Source organism: Propithecus coquereli, unplaced genomic scaffold (assembly GCF_000956105.1).
Source record: "Propithecus coquereli isolate 6110/MARCELLA unplaced genomic scaffold, Pcoq_1.0 Scaffold393, whole genome shotgun sequence".
Classification (NCBI taxonomy): Eukaryota; Metazoa; Chordata; class Mammalia; order Primates; family Indriidae; genus Propithecus; species Propithecus coquereli.
Window position 1 is genome coordinate 1202965 of NW_012149652.1, and position 22257 is coordinate 1225221.

At 34.6% G+C, this 22257-nt stretch overlaps 1 protein-coding gene across 1 annotated transcript in view; it reads left to right on the forward strand.

The window, feature by feature from the left end:
- The first annotated feature begins 5772 nt into the window (after positions 1-5772).
- CHORDC1 (cysteine and histidine-rich domain (CHORD) containing 1) overlaps positions 5773-22257 on the forward strand; it is a 21378-nt gene continuing 4893 nt past the window's right edge. The window contains exons 1-7 of the mRNA XM_012652653.1: positions 5773-6231; positions 9863-9912; positions 12831-12887; positions 13924-14081; positions 15910-16013; positions 16554-16612; positions 21120-21190. Of these exons, the coding sequence (XP_012508107.1) occupies positions 6168-6231; positions 9863-9912; positions 12831-12887; positions 13924-14081; positions 15910-16013; positions 16554-16612; positions 21120-21190 (563 nt within the window). The 5' untranslated portion in view covers positions 5773-6167. The remainder of the gene's footprint in view (positions 6232-9862; positions 9913-12830; positions 12888-13923; positions 14082-15909; positions 16014-16553; positions 16613-21119; positions 21191-22257) is intronic.

Sequence of the window (22257 nt, forward strand, 5' to 3'; positions counted from 1 at the left end):
GTGTTAGATACATAAACTAGCAACATCTTTAATATCTTTAATATAACATCTTTAATATAATGATTTAGAATAATATAAGTATCCAAAGAGGAAACATAGATAACCTATAGAGAAACAAAAATTACTCTGGTCTCCAACTTTTCTTTTGCAATGCCAAATACCAGAAAATAGTGGAGTTATAGCTATGAGAAAAGTTTGACAGAAAGGGGTTTGACCTGAAAATGTAATGCCCTGACAAGTTGTCATTCCATAAAGACATCTCAGAAACATAAGAATTCAGAACACACATTACCCTAAATAAAATTAAGAAACTGAAATGGGTAAATGAGGGTATATTGGCAGTGATTATCAAACCAAATTAAACATAAGATTTAGTAAAAATTTTGCAAATATGGTCACAAAACTGAACATAAATTTCAAAAATTATACCTGGAAGAAATATATAACATGAAAAATAAAAGTTTAATATTAATAATGTGGCTTCAATTTTTCTCATCATTAAAATCTGAGAAATAAAAAGTGGTATCAGAAGAAAAATATGAATTTCTATTAATTAACCTGTCACTGGGCTGAAAACATTATATAGATTTAATTTAATCTTCATGACAACCATATTAAGTAGGTGTATTACTTTTCTCTTGCTGCTGTAACAGATTACCTCAATCATAGTGACTTGAAGATATACAAATTTATTATTTTATAACTCTGTATGTCAGAAGTCCAATATGAATCTCGTTGGGCTTAAAATCAATGTATCAGAAGGGCTTTGTTCTTTTTTGGAGACTCCAGAAGAAAATCTGTTTCCTTTCCTTTCTAGTTTCTAAATGCTGCCCATCATCGTTGGGTTGTAGATCCCTCCCTCCATATTCATATTAGGAACAGTGAGTTCAGTCCTTCTCACATCACATCACTCTAACCTCTTCTTCTGCATCCCTCTTCCACTGCAGGGTTCTAGGAATTAAGATTTGGAAATCTTTAGGGGACCATTATTATGCCCATCACAGTATATCCTCTGGCTGCCAAAGATTCATGTCACTCATATGTTTACCTCATCTCAAGATTCTCAAAGTTCTGAACTCATTATAGCATAAATTCAAAATCCAAAATCTCATCTAAATCTCATGAGTTCAAAAGTCCCAAATCTCATCATCTAAATAATCTAAATTAGGTATGGGTAACATTATGGATATGATTTACCTGGGGACATTTTTTTTCTTCATCTGTGGATCTGTGAAACTAAAGAAGTAGGCAATGTTAAATTAATGTTACGAAGGAGACCTAGCAAGTTTAACTAACTTGCCTAGGACCACATCCGTGTTAAGTTAGAGACTATAATCTGTTTTCAACTCTGAAGTTCATGATAGTCTTAACCACTTCATTATCTAGTGGACACAAACTTCCTAACTTCCTCATCTTAAAATTGGGGAGTTTAGAAGATATTATTTCCTATGGAAATAAATAAATAAGATACAGGAGGAGGCTTTAAATATGTATATTCCTATGACCCATAAGTAGTTTAAGTCAAGAAAAGATCTGGAAAAGACCAAACTGAAGGGGCACTATTTTCGGGAGCTGCATTGGAGAATCCTATGATAATGATATTGTGGTAGGCTGAACAATGCCTCCTTCCCCGAACAAGATGCCCACATACTAATACTTGAAATACGTGAATATCTTCCTTAGTTTTTGAAGATAAGTTTGCAGAATACAGAATCTTTAGCTAAAAATCTTTTTCTTTCATTACTTTGAGAATGTCATCTTATTACCTTTTGGTTTCCATGGTTTCAGATGAGAAATCATGTGTTAATCTTATAGAAAATCCTTTGGCAGTCATTTCTCTCTTTCTGCTTTCAAGATTCTCTCATTGTTTCTGGCTTTTGTCCAGTTACTATGATTTGTGTGTACTAATCTCTTTGAGTTTGTTCCATTTGAAATTCATTGAATTTTTCAGATGTGTAAAATTTTCATCGAATTTGAGAAGTTTTCAGTTATTAATATCTTCAAATATTCCTTCTCTTTTTCCTTTCTCCTCTTCTTCTGTGACTCCTGTTATGTGTATTCTGGTAAGCATGATAATGTACCACAGATCTCTGAGACTTTGTTTATTTTTCTTCATTTTTTAAATGTTTCTTAGATTGGATGATCTTACTGACCCATATTCAAATTCACTGATTCCTTTTCCACCAGGACTAATCTGCTGTTGAACTCCTGTAGTTAATTTTTAAGGTATTATTATACTTTTCAATTCCAGAATTCTTTTTAAAATAATTTTTATCTATTGATAGCATTTGCCGAGACATCAGTCTCATATTTTCTTTTAGTTCTTTACACATGATTTCCTTTATTTCTTTAAACATAATTATAATAGTTAAAATCTTTGCCTAGTAAGTCCAATGTCTTCCTTAGGGACAGTTTATATTGTATGTTTTTTCTGCTTTCTGTATATGAGCCTTTTTTCCTGTTTATTTACATGTCTCATAATTTTTAAGTTGAAACCTGGATATTTTATATAGTATAATATGGCAACTCTAGAAATCAGAATTTCCCCTCCCAGGCTTTCTTTTGGTTGCCATTTACTATTGTTGTTGCTATTTCATTTCTTTCCTGGACTTCCCTGTTTTGTGTGGTCACTGAGTATTCCACTCAGCTAGCTTTGCAGTTAGCTCATAATTAGACAAAGATTTCCTTACATACTCTGAAGAAATAAGCCTTGTATTCTTTGTTGAGGCTCTATGTGTGTATTATAACATGCTCTCAATATTCTGAGTTTACAATTCTGCATTAGTCTTCCCTTCCTGCTTGCACAGGGCCTAAAGGTCAGCTAGAAGTGAGAGATTAGGGCCTTCTCAGATCATTCTTTCACATGTACACAGGCCTGCCCACGCATATAGCTTTCTTAGAGTTCCTCAGGAATGTTAGAGTTTTTCAAAGATTCTTGTGTAATCTCATTCATCAAATATTCTGTTTACATTTTTATTGGCCAGACTTTTATTTGCCTCAACTGGTATAGCCTCCTCATATAGCTTCCATGTTAAATAACCACTACTGATTGTTTTCAGCAAATGTCCTGGAGACGGGATTTTTCCTAATCAATAACCTTTGAGTAGGTAAAAATAATCATAACCCATGAAAATGGAGCTTTTCCAAGGAGCTGTGGGATAGATCAATAGTGCCAGTTGTCTGAGTATTGGGATTGGGAGGAGGGGGCACTAAAAGCAATTCTGCCCCTTCTAGTGGCTTCTAGAATTCTGCTTTACATGCTGTTGGGAGGCTGCTTGGTTTCAAATGTATAATTTAGCTATGACGAAGAGAATGGAAATAAAGAAGTTAAAATGTAAAATAGCTTGTTTTTACTGACATTTAGCTCTTTGGTTGAATAAGTGCTCTTTGGATTACTGTAAGCCTTCAGTTAATTTCCAGATTTATGGAAGTTTATTTGTCAATTTTTGCCACTGTGCTCACTGTTTTTTAAGGATGAGCTCATTGTTTTTTGGAGGTCTCTGCTCTGCCATTCTGGAAGTCCTGCCTCCTCTTTGTAGTTTTTGTAAGTTACCTTTGGACTGCCTTTGGTAATTGGTGCAGCTTAGTGCTGCCATTTTCCTTCCTGTCTCTTACTGCCTCCAACGAGGTTTAATAACAAATAAATATGCAGAAAAGAATGCTTTTGAAAATGTTACAGGTAATAACTAGTAGAATTAAAATCATATTCATGGTAAAATCCTTTCAATTATTCCTCATTGCCCTAAGGATAAAAGCCTTTTTATTATCTTTACAACTATCTCTCAGGCTGCCTATGTGCTATGGCTTCTGACTACCCCTCCAGCTTCATCTGGCATTCCTTCTTTTCTGGGCCCTGGTTTACCTCAATGACTTTCTAGTTTCTGCATCTCAGAACTTTTGTCTAGATTATTACCTATGCCTATACCCCAACCCCAGATCAAGCAAATTCCCCTGTCCCCACTAATTTAGCATAATGTAATTTCCATTCATGACATTTATGGCAATTATCAGAGACTGAATTCACCTTTGGGAGTATTTGATTCACGTCTGTCTTTCTTATGAAATTCAAACACAATGACGGCAGGTAAAGCGTCACTGCACTTACTGCAGTACTAACACCCATATTAACTACTGTTTCTGTACCATTGTTTTTCTTAATTACAAGAATGATTTAATTTTATAGTTAATCAAAATACCCAAAGGAGGAACATAAACTTTCCATATATAACTACATTCTTTCTTTCTTTTTTTTTAAACATCTATAGCTGTAAATGCTTAGGGTGGTAGGGAACACTGAAAATAAATTTACCAAAGAGTTATTTTAGCCACTCAGTACTTATCATTGTTGGGTGGTGGAATTATTGTTGATTGTATTCTTAATGTATTTCTGCATTTTCCAAATTATCTACCATAAATAATTATTTTCTGATTCTAAAATGCTATAGATGACAAAAACTGGCAATAAACATTAAACTATTTAAAAGATTTAGCTTACTAACAATTCTGATAATGTTGCAGTGATGCTAGGATACACAAAACAATAGATCTGGCCACAACTCAAACATTTTAGAGCTCTAAAAAGTTTCTACTTGTGTATGATTATATTCTATGATCTTTTATTCACTTTCATTGATGGTGAAATTGCCAGTTGGTAACACCTTTTGGAAAGCAATTGGCAACATAGACCTTTAAAAATTTTAAATTATTTAAAATGATTTCTGACCTTTATCCCAGTACTGTCACTTTCCAAAAATGATCCCAAAGGAAGAATTTAAAATGATATACTATAAGTTGAAATAATATACTATAAGTTGATCATTGAAGCTTATATATAATAGAGAAAGTTGGGGAGATAAGAAAGGTTAAATTACAGGTTATTTATCCAACAGAATACCCCATAATTCTTAACAGTGATTATGAAACAAAACAAAAATATTCACTTTAGGTTAAATGAAAGGGAATGCAACAATGTATGTATCTATGTTGGGATTACCATATAAAAATGTAATACTTCTAGGTAGAAGAAGAGAAAGGGAGTATGGAAAATGGAGAAGTCTGTTCCTAGGGGTAGAAGGATTGTGAGCAGATCTTTCATTTACAAACTTGTGATCACTGGAAACATTGTATAGCTTTTTACTTTCACTTACAAACTACCGATTTTAATATTTTAAGATCGTTCAGTATGTTATCAAAAAGCGTTTGCTTTTATTACAAATGCCCCAAGTTTGGGAAATACGCAAGTTAAAGCTAGTACTGTTTGCATGCACCTGTAAGTGTATCACTGTACTTTTTATAACGCACTTGAGATTTTACTAGATGTTCCAGGATTGGACAATTAACCATTGACAAATTGGTTAAGTGGAAGCTAATAAGAAACATTATGGAGTACACCAAAGTCTTTCAGCAATTGTGACCATTTGTAGCACTGTGTTTGATCCACAATTTTCTTTGCCACTCTGATTTTTATGTGCTTTACATTTGGAAAGTAATTTGACTGCAATTGTTTGTTTACTCATACCGCTCAGGATGCCTACATTTCTTCCATGCTCCAGAGATCAGGACACTGGAGGCAAACACACGCACAAGAGATTTCTCCACCATTCCTTTCCTCACTTAGTAAGCTCTCATATTCTATGCACAGCATTTGGAAATACTGTACGATTCTCCACTTTTTCTCAAGCAGCTAGCGGGTAACAGATACCGACCAAGCCGTGTAATCACAGCCTCTAAATAAGTACGAAAGATGCTGGGCCGCGGGGGACAACAGAGCAGGGCGGCCGCTTTGGTGAGGAGATACCCACAGCCAATAAAGAGTGACAAAGTCTGGAGACAGCATGTCAGTCCCACCTCCATTTGCAGCTCTTTAACTTTCTCCTTCCCAAAAGTCCAGGCTCCATCTCCGAGCCCCTACTGCCACTCCCAGGAGTCCGACCTATTGCGGCTCCGCTAGGGCCCGGCCTCCCGCCGCTTCCTGCGCCTCTTCCCATCTCCTCTGCGCCTGCGCGACCGGAAAATTCGCGAAGGTTCTTGAAACGGAACAAGTCATTTCCGGAAGCCGGCAGCCGCTTCAGCCATCAGACCGTGCTTGAGACAGGAGAGTGGTGAACGCATCGTTTTGCGTTTCCCGGTGTCTGGGCCTTGCCTGTCTGCAACGGTGGGAAAAGAAAATGGCCTTGCTGTGCTACAACCGGGGCTGCGGGCAGCGCTTCGATCCCGAGACCAATTCCGATGGTAAGAGAACAGCGCTGCCAGCCCGCCCTCCCCTCGCCACCTCGTCTACCCGCAGGAGGCCTTTTGGGCCCGAGGGCTGCCGGGGCCCCTCCGGCGAGCCGGCTTCGTGACGCTCCGGTCAGAGGTCCTCCGGGCCCTCCCTTGGCCGCTTCCGTTGTGCGCCGCGGCCCCTTGGCGAGCGCCCGGGAGCGGCGTCTGACCACCGTCGGCGCTCCCGCGGAAAGAGGCTTTCCCCTGGACCCACGTGTTTCCTGGGTCGCCCCCGCACTCTCTTTAATTCGGTCTGGAATATAGAGCAAACACTCTTATCCCCGGTCCCCCTGGTCTTTTGGGGGGAAGCAAAAGTTAAGACACTACTGAGCTCGCTTTGCAGTGCTTCAGATAGTATTGGCTGTGATTGCGTGTGTGTGTGTGTGTGTGTGTGTGTGAGAGAGAGAGAGATAGGAGGAGGGATGGGCGGGCAGCGGGTTATCCTAGCATTTAAGTTCTGCCTCTTTTTAGTATAGAAGCTTGTCGCTTGTTCAGTCGACCCACTATTAAAAACTACTTACTTTTTAAAGTGTTCTTAGTTAGGCAAATTACTCTGTCTTTATGCTCAGTTTTGGTATGTTTGCCCCCGGGGGTACATTTCGTTGTCCTTTGCTTAGTAGCAGCATTTGTTGCTTATTTTTGAAATGGCCTCCACATTTTTATACCTTGCTATCTTCAGTATAAAATGAGCGAATGTCCTTTACAACACTTAGGTAGAGTTAAGGATGTGAAGTTAAAGTGGCTGCGCTAGGTGAACGATGGGAAATGACCAGTGAGTTTGAATTTTGATTGGTGAATGAGATAAAGAAGTGAGTTGATTCCTTCGATTTTGTGGGAAGTGACAACACTTTCTCAAATTCAACTAGCATTTATTGTATGTTTTCTATATGCCAGACATTGGCACTAAATTAGCATTGCCAGCCAGTATATCCTATGTGCCAGACTTTGTCATCTTATTTAATCTTCACAGCAGCCCTGGAAAGTATGCAGTATTCGAGCCATTTAATAGAGAAGCCAAGTTCAATGTGGTAGTAACATGGTTCAGTATTGTGGAGGAGATTAGAACCAGTGCGTTTTAAAAGCTTTTTCGTCTCTGAAATGTTTGAAATACTTACCTTGGCACACAGATAAATTAGTGATGTCATTTAAAATAAGACTATTGATTTACAGGGTTTTAAGGAAGAGAAAAATCCAGTCTGTACAATATTCAAGTTAGTGTTATTGACATTTTTATGATGTAAATAAGATGTTACTCAAGGAGAAAATTGTGAGATTTCAGTAGATAGCAGATTTGAGAAATGAGGGATTTTAAAACAGTTTGGTGCCTTGGTGTCTGTAGATATTTTCTAGTTTAATATCAAATACGGAGGAAAGGCTGATGCTGTGTTGTATGGGACAGTATGTTTATTTGGGGGTAGTTAGTACTTTCTAAAGTTCAAGGGAGATACAGCCGTTTGCTGGAAGTTGGTATGTCCATACGTGAAGTGGTGCGGTGCCTGGGAAAGAGAGAGAAGGGAAGGCCAGGACATCCAAAAGAATAGACAGTCTTAAGGATTGGGTGGTCAACAGTACTACATACAGCAGGGAAACTCCATTAAGATTGATGAAAGTTTATTCACATCGCAAAGTGAGGGTTGTTTTAGAGACTTAGTATAAATAGTATAAATAACCGAAGTAAATTGGTTGAGTGAATGAATGGAAAGTGAAGAAAATGGAGATAGAAGACAAAAACTAATAGCAAACTGTGGACTTGGTTAGGAAAAGTTTTATAGAATGGAAGAGGTTTGAGCTTGTAGTTTGACTAAAGTAAATTAATGGGGTGAAAGTTGAAGATGCAAGCAAGTTCCATCATGCATGTAGTCAGATGCTGGATCCATTATCCTTAAAAATCTGTTTATCTACACTAAATACTTTGTAAATTGGTGCTGTGACATAATTACCATGTTTATTGACTTAGTCTCTTGATTTTTTCCCTATAGACAAAAATTATACTCCCTTCTAAGCTGATAGGACATTTTACCTTGTTCTGTCATTTTAGCAAGTTAAGTAGATGTTTAAAGTAGACACGGTTGGTAACTTGCATATGTTAAACACTTATTCTAGAAAAAAATCACAACTTCACAAGCAGTTATTTAATTTACACATACGAGGAAAACTGAAGCAACTGCTAGTGGAAGAGGGAGATTTTAGCCAAGGTCAGACTCAATGAATGTTAGAAGCCCTTGATATTTGACTGTGTTGTAGCTTTCTTATTCGTAAAAATAATAATTTAAGCAAAACTGGTAAACATGATAAAAGCTAATAAAGAATGGTTAATTGCTTTTGGAAGTAGTGTTTTTCAAATGTTGTTCATACTAGTTGTTTGGTTAAGATCTGATTCATTACTACTGCCGTTCTGTCCTAGTTGACTAGTGTTCTGACATTTTGTGCTTCTGACTGTTATACATTGTGCATTTTATGCCTTGAACTACATTCAAGTTGTTATTCAGAAATACTGTATCCTTTACTTCCATTCCTCTCTCCACTTCCTTTCCCTCTGTATGCACATTTCTACTTCCAACTTCTTTTTCAGCCCTTAATGCCATTATTCGCCTTAATTAATAGTATCTTTCTGATCCATGGGTTTACTCACTGTATGAGGAAAATATCTAATACTTTCTTACTATATTAGCTAGAATAATGCAACACATGGTTACTAAGGAAGCAATACTGGCCATTAATATGGCATAGGGAGATTTCTCTGAGTACCAAGAATTAATCATTTTAAGGCAACATGACAAATCTAATCAGGTTGTAGAGAACTGAAAGATGAACAAACTCGAAAGGTTGAGTGAGGTAGCCTTGTAAGAAAATTGCAGAGGAACTGACCTCTTTTCTCTAAGCTCAGGATACTATATAGCCGGGGAATAAGTGTGTGTATTATGTGATTTTTTTTTTTTTTTGGTAATATAATACGCCCTATTGCAAATTGTAATAAACCCATTTTCATGAGGATTAAATAGTAAAGATTGATGGTGTAGTGGCAGGAAAGTACAGAATAACAACCAGTGACAATCCTGAAAACAGACTGTAAAACTTCTTTTTAATGAGCTTTGTACCTAGGGATTGACAACTGTCTAGAAAAGTGAAAACAGCAATAAGATATTACCACAGTTTTTAAGATTTTGATCCTGTTCTTCCAAAATATCTTTTTAGGGAATCTCTTGAGAAACCTTTGTGTATCAGTACACTTAAGAACATTTAATTTTATAGTATTTTTGTAAAAAAATTGAAAGATGACAGTCAAAATCTTGGGAGTTCAAGTTTTGGTACTAAACAAATTTTACTACAGAGATTAGAGGAATATATAATTTGTTATACTTAAACTGTTCTGTATTATTTTTATCTATAGCTATTGTACTCTTGAATTAGAGTTTTAACTGTTAACTACTTTAATATGATGCACTTTGTTATGCATCAAACTCAAGCATTAGTAAATTTTTAAGGAACAATATTACCTGCATTTGGGAAAAGGAGTAAAGGTTAATACCTGAAATAATGATGTATACACTTTACTGAATTATAAAGAATGGCACTTTTTTTCTTCCCTATTTTTCACCAGATGCTTGCACGTACCACCCAGGTGTTCCAGTCTTTCATGATGCATTAAAGGTAGGAACTAGATATATTTTCAGTTTTTTCATATCTGTATAGTAAAATGAGAGATGTAATACTAAATCTTTATTAGTCTTATCTTTTTTCACCCCAGCTTGTGACTTTCTTCTTTCTTACTGACATTGTGAGGTGCTTTAAGCAGGTACTCCACTAAAGAAAAAGAAGATAGTAGATGGTGATCTTAAAGACTTTTCCAGTTATAAATCATATTATTTCCATTTCAATTCTCATTTTCTATACCCCCTTTCTTCTATTTTGTGGGGAAATGGAAGTAGTTGTATTGAATCTCAGTCTTTCACTGGTGGCTAATAAAAACAGCTCTGAATTTAAGGAAAGATTGTTACAAACACTTAATCATGCTAATTTCAAGGCAGACATGTAAGTTTAAAGTATTTTTACTGAAAAGAAATGTTGACAGTTTTCTAACTGTACTTCTTTGATCTGTAGAATTAGAGAAATAATAGAATGTCCAGATTTTTGATGGTGATCTTTTTAGTTATTTTATTTTTTTAGAGATAGGGTCTTGCTCTGTTGTCCAGGGTGGAGTACAGTGGACCAATCATATCTCACTGTAACCTCAAATTCCTTGGCTTAAACAATCCTCCTGTCTCAGCCTTCTGAGTAGCTGGGACTACAAGCGCACTCCATTACACTCCACTAATTTTTTTTTGTTTTTATTTTTTTTAAGAGACTACATCTCCTGTGTTGCCCAGGGTGGTCTCAAACTCCTGAGCTCAAGCAGTCCTCTCACTTCAGCCTCTCAGAGTGCTGGGATTGCAAGTGTGAACCCACCATGCATGGCCTGACCTTTTTTATATTCATGATATTATAATACGGTACATTTAGAGAGTTAACTTTGTATATCTCAAAAGGAAAATGCTGCAGTGGGGCAGCCATGGTTTTAGGTACTGCTACCTTTGTTCTCAGGAACATAGACAGTCTTATATGTTTAAATATTGTTGATGCCCTTTGAATGTCTTAATTATCCTTCCAGAAAGTAGTTGGACTCCTTTGGTCCTTAAGTGTCATACAACCAAATCTAGCCACAGATGTACATTAGATAAAAAGTTTATGTTATTCTGATTAGTTCTCAGTGAGGAAAACAGAATAAACATTCAACAGGGAAAGTTGAGACCTTATTCCTCCCAATATCTTTTTTTTTAGCCTCTTTACAAACCTTTATGGGGGTAGAAACTGTGGTTCTGTGGGAAGATTTATTTTTCTTGTTTGGGAATTTTATCTTTCCTAGACTGCCATTTATTACGACTATTTTTCTTAGTCTACCTTTTTCTTTTTCTTTTTTCCTCTATGCTATTTTTCTCCTATCTCCTAACCATGGTCTTTGGCTTCCTATTTTCTCTCATTCAGTTCATTCATTTGTGTCCTCAAATGTTGCCTCTATTTTAGTGGCTCTTACAACATATTTCCATTCATGTGTCTCATTGGCAACCTCAAACCAGTTTTTAAGGTGAACGCTTACTCTAAAAATAGTCTGCTTCTCAAAACTTTACTGTTCCTGGTGATGATGCTACTGACTACTACCTAGTCATTCTGTCCATTACTCTTTTTTTTTTTTTTGTCCTTACCCCGCTGTTAATTACTCTAAATCTTAATGATTTCACTTTGAAGTATTTTTGTTTCTCTTCTGCAGTTCTAATGTTTATTATTGTCTCTATTCTATAAACATTTCTTGAAGTCCTAGACTTTCCAAGACTGTTGAGTTTCACAGCCCAGTAGATTTCAGACAAAATGTGTACATCAATACAGGGCCACTACTTTTGTATTTGACCAAATAAGTCAAACATTGCATTAACAAAGGAAAGACCATTTTAATATTAGAAGGGGCATAGTCAGAGAAAAGGACAGTCCTGCTCAAGAAAAGACAGAAAGCAACCTCATACTCACATGGTTATGTTTATCGTTCCTTTTCTCATTTTATGGAGGACTAACGTAGAATTGAGATTGGGATCTGGGAGCAGGTGGCCTCTATCATGGTTTAGATGTATGTATCCCAGTATCTGGTATAATTCTGTGTATATGATTAAGACGTTCTCTTATAGAGTAACTTTTCTGGTAACAATATTATCAATACTATTTAAATCCTATATTTAAGGTTGTGGCAATTGATTCATCTATATCTCAATGCAGAATAAAAGAATTAAATTTTGAAATAAAGGAAAATTTAAATTATTGGATATTTAAGGTTTCCTTTAAAGAAAAAGAACCTGACAGTGCATATTGTGAAAAAATCGCTACCAAATTCCTTATGGAGTATATTGAGAAACAGTAAAGTCCAGAGGGATGTGTGCAAAGTTGGTCCTTAACTTGAATTTGGGACTTCCCAAGTCTTTAGACTGCTAAATTTTTGTTTAATATTCTCTACTGTATATTGATTAGAATTAGAGATGATAATTTAAAGCCATTTTTGGTAAGCTACTTGTATTTTGTTTAGAAATCATAAACAGTGGTACAATTTCTATACTTCATGCTTCTCACTATAAAGATCACCTTCACAGATTTGACAGTGCTTAGGCAGCTGTGTTAATTGATCTGTTATTCTGAAAATAGAGAGCTTGTTGTTGAACTATACTGGGTTTTGTTTAGAAACTAAATTATTATAGTTATTATCCTTAGGAGATTTTTAAAATAAAGCACTTTCACTTAAACAGAAGCAGTTTAAAGTGCTTCCTCTTGATGGTATGTCACAACACAAATCACCTTAACATTGGTTAGTTGTTTTTAGAAATCAATTTACTTGATCAGGTGAATCATATACAACACTAAAACTGAAAAATATATATATGCAAGTTACTTAGGACTCAAGGAAATAAATAGTAATACAAGTAGTGTTTTAGTAAAGGGTTGTGGTTCTCATGCAAATACAGTTTTCAGTTTTTTTCTTTTATCTTTCATAGGGTTGGTCTTGCTGTAAGAGAAGAACAACTGATTTTAGTGATTTCTTAAGCATTGTAGTAAGTACTAATTTTTTTTCTAGATTATGCCCCTAAAAGTACATATAAGAAGCTTCAGATTTGAGGAGTCAGATTTCTGATATCCCTTGACTGGTCCTTGTCAACTTGCAGGTAGCACCTTACTTTTAAAATGGAGTTTATCTTTCTTTTTCCACTGTCTCTAAAATAAAGAATTTATCTATCTGTTTTAGAGGTTGACATTGTAAGATATTAATTACCCATTTATCATTTTAGGTGTATTTTATTTTATTTTTTTTAAGAATCTTAAGGACAAAGGTTTATTCTTGATGTTAGTATTGAAAGAATATCAATAAGAAGGGACTGGTAGGCAACAGTTGAAGGCATTTTCAATTAGGAACAATAAATTTTTGCCAAATCTAAGATAGCATGATTTTTTGTACCACGAAGAAACAAAACTAAAGCTACTAATAAACTGACATGCCATTGATTGTACGATTTGAGGTTAGGTGTTGAAATGTATGTATAACTCAGTGGAATGTGGTATAAAAATAGCTAACATTTAAACGTTTAGCCCTGCCAGATGTGCCAAGTATTCTATTTTATTTAATCCTCTCAAAAAATATTTTAAACGCCATTTACCTCTATTTTACAGGTAAGGAAATTGAGGTTTAAAAAGATTAACTATCTTGCTCAAGGTCATATAGCTAGTTAAGTAGGAGAACTGGGGCTCAAATTGAGGCTTTTATGAGTAACAGACTTTTGTATGTAAATAATTTTTAGAATTCTCTTTGTAAGTTTCTCCAGAATTCATTTTCTATATACAAGTTTATGCTATATTTTTAATAGAATTAGTAGATATTTGTGAAGTATAATTCAAAAGCTTTTAAGGGAAAAAGCTAATCAGAATTAAGAATTCACTTAAAAATATAGCACATTTGTAGTCCTATTTTTTTAGTTTCTTAAAATATAAAACTGGAGAAAAATGTAAAATAAAACGTGTCAGTAAAGAAATGAAAATACAGTATTTCTATCATGGCATATAAAATAACTCTTAATGAATACCTTTTACTAACAGGGCTGTACAAAAGGTAGACATAACAGTGAGAAGCCACCTGAGGCAGTCAAACCTGAAGTCAAGACTTCTGAGAAGAAAGAACTATCTGAATTGAAACCTAAATTTCAGGAGCACATCATTCAAGCCCCCAAACCAGTAGAAGCAATAAAAAGGCCGAGGTATAATTTATATAGTTGCGTATTTCAATACACTTGAATAATAGCATTTGTTCATGGTATTTTCTTTTATGATTTAGCGTAATACCATTTATAGCTACTGTAAGCCACCAAATTTTGAACCGTTTAGTTCTTCCCTTAAATATGCCTTTAACTTTATTCCCCATCAACGTGAGAAACATATACATAGTAAAACTTCATTGCACATGTGCTTATTATATTATCGTAATTATAGGTACATGTACCTTCAAGGTAGGGGAGTCAAATATCTGTCTCGTCTGTTGGCATGTATTTTTTTTTCACTGTGGCACAGTGAAATTCTTTGTAGGAGTTGTCCTTGTCATGGAATCAGTTTGAATTGAAAAAGAGCACAGAGACCTGATCACTTCTCTTACTTTCAGATAAAGTAAAGATGGAGAAACTGCTGTTAATCTCATTAATACTGGTGAATTTTTGATATATTTGATTTTGATGACTTATAAAGTAGTCTTAAATAGCTTTTGCTCCTTTTGCAGTAAAATGTTAGAGATTCTTCATCCTCACTTCTTGATAACCAGACTTTCTTTGTGTTCCCACACATGTATATTGGGTACTTCTGTTAAACCAGCTCTTCTTCATAACTGGCTTTGAGTACTGAAGTATCTTAGAACCAAACTATAGATCTTAAAAATCATTTGGGACTTTAAGAATGACCCTTGTCAAAATTTTTATTCTTGCTATGAACTAACAGTATTCCCAACTTTTGCTCTTTGTTCCTACTGAAATAAATTTATACAGTATTGGATGATAAAGGACCAAGATAAGAACGTTCAGAGACTTTAGATGTTTATTTGTTCATTAACACTCTGGATACAGATCATTGTTAAAGGAACTATTCAGAATGATTTTATTCCATCTCCACATTTTTCGTAATTATGATACTATTAAATGCCTTGCTGACTGATTAGGCAGTTAAATAAATTATTAGAAAAATACAAAAGCCTTTCATGGCTCACTCTTAATCTCTTTGGTAATAAAGTAGAATCTTCTATAATGGTATGAATTAATATTTTCTTTAAATGATGGACTAATAATTTTATTTAAGAGACACACAAATTAAGTACTTTATCCTCAGTTCATTTGGTGGTACTATGGAGTATGAGGGTATTGGTTTTTCTGTACTTTTTAAATGCCTCCTATGTCCATTTTTTCATTGTTAATGTAGAGCGAATAACCTAGGACTTCTATTTTCATTGCTGCATTTATTAAATTCTTAATGTTTATTGAATAGGCTTAAACAAATTATATATATGAAACTTAACTATTATAAAATGTTAGAGGGTTTTTTTTAAACCCTCTAAAACTGCCTTGCGATACTATTGTATCTCAATTTACAGATCCATATACCAGTGTCCACATAAAGTAAATTATCTCCACTGGTAGAAGTGAGTATGGATACACTTAGTACTTATTTGTTGCCTGTTTAGTATGTGCTAAGCATTTTGTTGGGCATGGAATGTAAGAAGTACTTTGTGGTTCTTTCCTCAGTTACTTGTTTTGACAAACTTAGATTTCTAGTCTTAATTCCCTTTCCATTGGTGCAAGTGATAATTAAATGTGCTGCCAATAGTGATTTTTTGAGACTTACTATTTTAATATAAGAAGCTTTTCTGCTTTTCCTTAGAAAGCAGATATATTATAATAATTATTCATAAAATACTCTTTAATGGGAATCACTTGATTCATGAAACATTTGGCTTCTCAAAACAAAGCTTTTAAGGTTATTAATTTGAAGTACAAAGAAATATTTTAGTACATATTAATGTGGTAATAAAGTTTCAAAATTCTCTAGCCCAGATGAACCAATGACAAATTTGGAATTAAAAATATCTGCCTCCCTAAAACAAGCACTTGATAAACTTAAACTGTCATCAGGGAATGAAGAAGATAAGAAAGGTAAGATTTTATTTTGTTTTATTATAATTATTTTCTGTACAATTAAGCAGTCGTCAAAAGAGACAGCAGGAGTTTACTGAATATAAATATGAAAGAGCACATTGTGGTAAAAAACCAATAATACTACAGAATAAATATATGGTTAATTTTCATTATGTCTCTATAAAAAATGAGAACGTATTTAAAATTGTTTTTCTTTTATGGTTTATTGTTTTTTAACAGTAAGTTAAATTTCTTTGATAATTGAAAATATTTTCTTGTGTGTGATATAGAATATATTCAATATTCTCTGACCTGTACCTGATACCATGGGAGGAAAACATCCTTTCATGATTTCTCTTTTACAAAATTAAGATACAGCATTTTATTATAGAATAGAAGTACATCATATACCATTCTGGGGATACAGGCAAAAGCTCATCACAGTAGTTGGTTTTTTAAAAGTATTGTTTTATGAAAAGATTAGTTTTTAAGAATGGTGCTGCAGTGAAAAGTTTTTATTTTAACTTTTTAATTTGATTTTTTTTTTCTTTGTTTCAGAAGAAGATAATGATGAAATTAAGATTGGGACTTCATGTAAAAATGGAGGGTGTTCAAAGGTATATATTACAAAATTTGTGATGTGTCATGAAGTAAAATTTTAATTGTGAAGAAAAAGTGCAGTTCACTGACTCAGTTCAGCGAACATTTGCATGCCTGTTATATGTTAGACATTATAGCTGTGGACCAGGGCTATGAACATGGATAAAAGCCTCTGTCTGAGGAGCATCATATCTGATAGAATCATGGGAATAAATAATTTCAATTTAGTTAGCATTTACTGAGCACTCACTGTGTACTAGACATTGTTTTAGGGTTAGATATATAGTATTAAATAAGGGAAAAATCTGTGTTCCTGCAGAGCTGATACTCTAGTATGGGAATGACAGTATATAGGTAATTAAATATGATGAATTCAGGTAGATATGAAGAAAAGCAGACTAAGGAGCTAGAGTGGTTGCATTTAGGAGCTAAGTATTTATGTAAGATTGTCAGTGAAGTATTCTTTGATGTGATGACACTGGATAATATAACAGCTGTGTTATGTGAACCTGGAGGGGGAAATGTGCTGTAGATAGTGGGAGCAGCAAGAGTAGAGAGAGGCTTTAGGATTTGGCTATTAAAGAAATAACAAGGTCTGTGGAGTTTGGGCAAGGGTGTGAAAGTATCAGGTAAGAGATGTAGGCAAGATTATGGAGGTTCTTAGAAGCCACGGTGAGAGATTTGAGCTTTATTCTAAGTATGATGGGAAGCCATTACCTGTTTGAGGGAGGGATTTTAAAAAGATTATACAACTGGTGGTAGAGCAGGAGTGGAATTGGGAGAAGAAAAACCAGCTTGGATGCTATTAAGGAAGACCAGGCAGTGGGATTGGAGAGTAGAAGTTTGTTAGGAAGTGATTAAATGTGGGATGTAATCAAACATCTCAGTGAGGCCTTTTCCTACCTATTCTTGCCTACTCTATGTAAAATTCATACTCTTCAACATTTTCTCCTCTTCTCCTTTTTTTTTCTTTATAGCTCTTTTTACCTTATATTCATTTGTCATATTTATTTTGCTTATAATCTACCTTTCCCCCACTCCCCACTAGTATAAGGTTTATGAGGATAGGGGGGTTTTTTTATTTGTTTTGTTCTTTGTTGTGTTTTGAATGCTTAGAAGAGTGCATATAAAATGAATGATGTAATTTGGAAGTACAGATGGCTCCCAACTTATCATGGTTCAACTTACGATTTTTCAACTTAAAGATGAGTTTATTGGGATGTAACCCCATCATAAACAAAAGAGCATCTGTATTAGGATTTGTTAGTGAACTGGCTATGAAGGAAACTTGTGGTTCCAGCATCTGAGTGATTGGTGACAGCATTAACTGAGAAGGTGAAAATGGAGTGAGAGCAGGTCTCTGTATTTTTCCCATGTGTTAAGTTTGAGATCACCTTGCTCATTAAGCAATGGAAATATAAATGTATTCACATATATATGAGGTAGAAGTAGTAGATACAAGGGGATGAGTAATTGTTGGAGTGAGGAAAGCAGTATAAATGGCAGGGTAATGGAAGAAGGTCAAGGAGAAGGCATCAGATGAGTTTTGAAAAATGAATGACTGTTTTGTAAATGGAAAAACAGGGAAAGGATATTTCAAGCCTAGGTGATAGCAGTAGTATAAAGAAAACAGTAGTCAATAGTAATAGTACAAAATTTGATGCTGTGAAGTTGAAATTAATAGAATTAAGTAGGGCCCAAATCCTAGAAGACTTTACTGGTGCTGAGAAGTTAGACCTTATCTTAACTTATGGAGGCCATTAAAGAAATTGTTAATCTTTTTCATTGAAGTATGACATTGAAATTTGTTAAAAGGTGTAAAAATACAAGTTTATAGCCAAGAGATTTTCACAAAGTAATTACAACAACATTACAGTGCACTCATTTTCCTTTTGTCATTCATTATTCCCTTCCCCAAAGGTAACCCACATTTTTTTTTTTCTTTTTTTTTTTTTTGAGACAGTCTCACTCTGTTGCCCTGGCTAGAGTACTGTGGCCTCAGCCTAGCTCACAGCAACCTTAAACTCCTGGGCTTAAGCAATCCTCCTGCCTCAGCCTCCCAAGTAGCTGGGACAACAGGCATACACCACCACGCTCGGCTAATTTTTCTATTTTTTGTAGAGACAGTGTCTCGCTCTTGTTCAGGCCGGTCTCGAACTCCTGACCTCGAGGGATCCTCCTGCCTCAGCCTCCCAGAGTGCTAGGATTATAGGCATGAGCCACCGCGCCCAGCCCACATTTTTCTATCAACATAAATTTGTTTTACCCATTTTTGAATTTAATGTAAAAAGAATTATAGGATATGTATTCTTTCTTATATTTGTCTTCTTGTGCTTAATGATGTGTTTGTTATAGTTAACCCTTGTTGTGCATGTAGTCGTAGTTTTCTTCTCTTTCATTGCTTTAAGGTATGCCATTGTTTGAATGTGCCACAATTTATTTTTTCTTTCTTTTGTCCTTTAAAAAATTTTCTTTGAATAATGCTACTATGAACATTGTGCATGACTTTTGGGACACATAAACAAAGTTGAATGTCCCTTATCTGAAACGCTTGGGACCAGAAGTATTGATGTTTCAGATTTTTTTGGATTTTGTAATATTTGGTTATTATACTTGTTAAGCATCGCTAATCCAGAAATCCAAAATGATCCAGTGAGCATTTCCTTTGAGCATCATGTCACTGCTCAGAAAGTTTCATATTTTGGAGCATTTTGGATTTCAGGATTTTTGGATAAGGAATGGTTAATCTCTGTATGTTTAGCTTTAACAAATAATTCCACGTAGTTTTCTGAAGTGATTGTATTAATTTACACTCCTGCCAACAGTATATGAGGCTAGTTCCACTTGTCCCATGTGGCAGCAACACTTTGTTGTATCAGTCTTTTTTATTTTCAGTCATTCCGGTGTGTGTAGTGTTCTCATTGTGGTTTTGATCCCTGATGATGAGGTTGAGTACCTTTATATTTATTAAACATTTGTGTATCTTCTTTTGTAAAATGTCCAAAATCTTATACCTATTTTTCTAATATCTTATTGATTTGTAGGAATTCTTTGTATATTTTAGCTTCAAGTCCTTTGTCAGATATTAATAATGCCTTTTCACTGTCTTAATGGCTTTGATAAATAGAGGCTGTTTAATTTTAATGAAATCCAATTTGTCCTCTTTTCCTTTATAACTACTGCTGTGTCCTATTTAAGAAATCTTTGTTTACTTTTAGAGCCATGAGGATTTTCTCACATAGATGGACATTTAAACCAAATAAATAAATAAATAGAGAGAAAAAGAGGGGGGAAAAGGACATTTAAATACACAAACCATCTGGAGTGGATTATTTTGTAAAGTGTGGAGAGTAAACATAATTATGGAACTTCGAAAAAGAGGATGATAGTAATTAGATAATATCATTAATAGTAGAGAACAGAAATTGAAGGCTGAGAAATGAATTAGTAGAAACGTGTGTTAGTATAGTGTGATTGCCTAAAATTTATTAGTTCATGAGGAAGGATAGCAGATTAAACTGATAGGTATTTTTAAGTCTGGTTGACAGGATTTCATGATAGACTACATACTGGTGAAGTGAAAGGAGAAACTGATGAAGACAACTTACGGAATTTTGTTTTGGGAGACTGACTGGGTATGATGCCACCAAATACAATGGGATAAAGACTAGGTTTGGGGGGTAATAGTGATAACTTTAGAATCTAATATACTGAGTTTTATGTGCTCATGTCTCTTGCCTACGTCTCTTACCTGATACTTTAACACTCTGGCCCAAACTCCACAGACCTTGTTATTTCTTTAGGAGATATATATATATATATATATATCTAGTACTATGCTTTGGATTTACAAAAAATAAACAATTTTATTTTCTGTACTTATAGGTAGTTGCTATAAATACAAAAATAGAAGGAAAATATACTGTTGGCTACATCCATGTTTTATTGACATAACTTTTGTAAATTCATCTGTAGAGCCTTCACCTACTACAGCGGTGGGGCCTGGAATCTTCCAGACAAACCCTGGATATATATATAGGTCTGCAGCTCATTTTACCCTTTATAGGGATAAGAAATCACCATCACTCTGGAACTTCCGGAATTGCCTATTCATTTTCCCATATTAATTGATAGTGCCCACATGGTATATACTGTACACATAAATCATACTGTAACTGTATTTCTGTTTAGAGTACTAATCCCTTGGTTTCAACATTGTTCTGTAAATTTAAATACCTGAATAATGATCGGATGGGACCTCATACTCAAAAGGGTGAAAGCATCTTAATGCCTACTTTTCCATTATTTGACTTTCTCACAGGGACTTAAAACTTAACCAGGTCCCAAAAGGGAGTCATTTTTCATGTCTTAACACAACGTCCTGGGATGAATTTATGAAGGTTCTAGGTTACTGTTGTTATTTCTTGAGTTATTTTCATAGTGGTCACCAGTACTTAGAAAATGTACAAGATGTAACTGTGAGATATGCAGCTAATTTTTTTTTCCCCCTTTTTTCTCTTTTAGACATATCAGGGTGTACACAGTCTAGAAGAAGTCTGTGTATATCATTCTGGAGTACCTATTTTCCATGAGGGGTAACTTATGCATGACTTATTAAAATACCTTGTGGTAGAGTTTAGGGAAGTTAAATATCTTTAAAAATTATTTGCCGTGCAGTGTTATAATGCAGTTTGCTTACATTACCATTTAATCTTTACAGTAACCTAGAAATGTAGGCTTTGTCTTTTTTTATACGTAAGTAAACAAACAACGTTACAGTTATTAAGTGGTTATTATGCTTCAAACCTCATGTTTCTATTTATACCCTGTATTTCAGTGCGATGCTGTTTTTATTTGGGCTAAATTAGTTTTTTGTTTGAAAAACTGTCTTGCACATTGAGGGGCATTTAGAATTTTTGGCCATGGATACTAATTATCCAAGAAGACCCTTACTTTTCCATGGCCCTCAGTTGAGAGCCTCTCTTCTATATTATCCTGTAGTTTATAGAAACACAGTACTGTGTTGAAATCTTCTACTGGTTTTATATTCTTTAGGACTCAAACCTGAAGTTTTACTATAATTTTTTACTTCCTGTGTTGGATCTTTCTCAAATAATAGTGGGTTTCATTAGTTTTTACTATGTTTGCATGTTCTTACTTTACTGATTTATTGAAATGTGAGCCTTATAAATCTTTGATCATACTACTTTTTGGTAGTTTCATGAGGAAATTGAAGTGTTATCTATCGGTGAAAAGCTGATTGGAATTTTGTGATGATTTTAAGTGTTTCAGGAGCTCCAAAATTACTATAATAAATGGCATTCTGGTTTTAAAATTACTAGTGTTCTGATACACCATATAACCATTTTTAGCTGTTTAGTAGCGAAATTAATATTAAAGTTGTGCACTTGTCGATTTTTTAGAAAATTCAGACTTGTCACTATAATATTGCCGAATTTAACACACTAACTGCCACGTGAGTTGTATTGAACTCACACTGGTTTTGAGCCCAGGACCTTGTGAAGCATACATAATTCACGTCTCTTTACCTTGAGCCATGTGAACTGTTGTTCAAGTTGCATGTAACTTACACATAGAAAACAATAAATAACAAATTTTTCATTAAATTAGAAAGGATAGTTTTGTTTTCAAAGTTTTCATT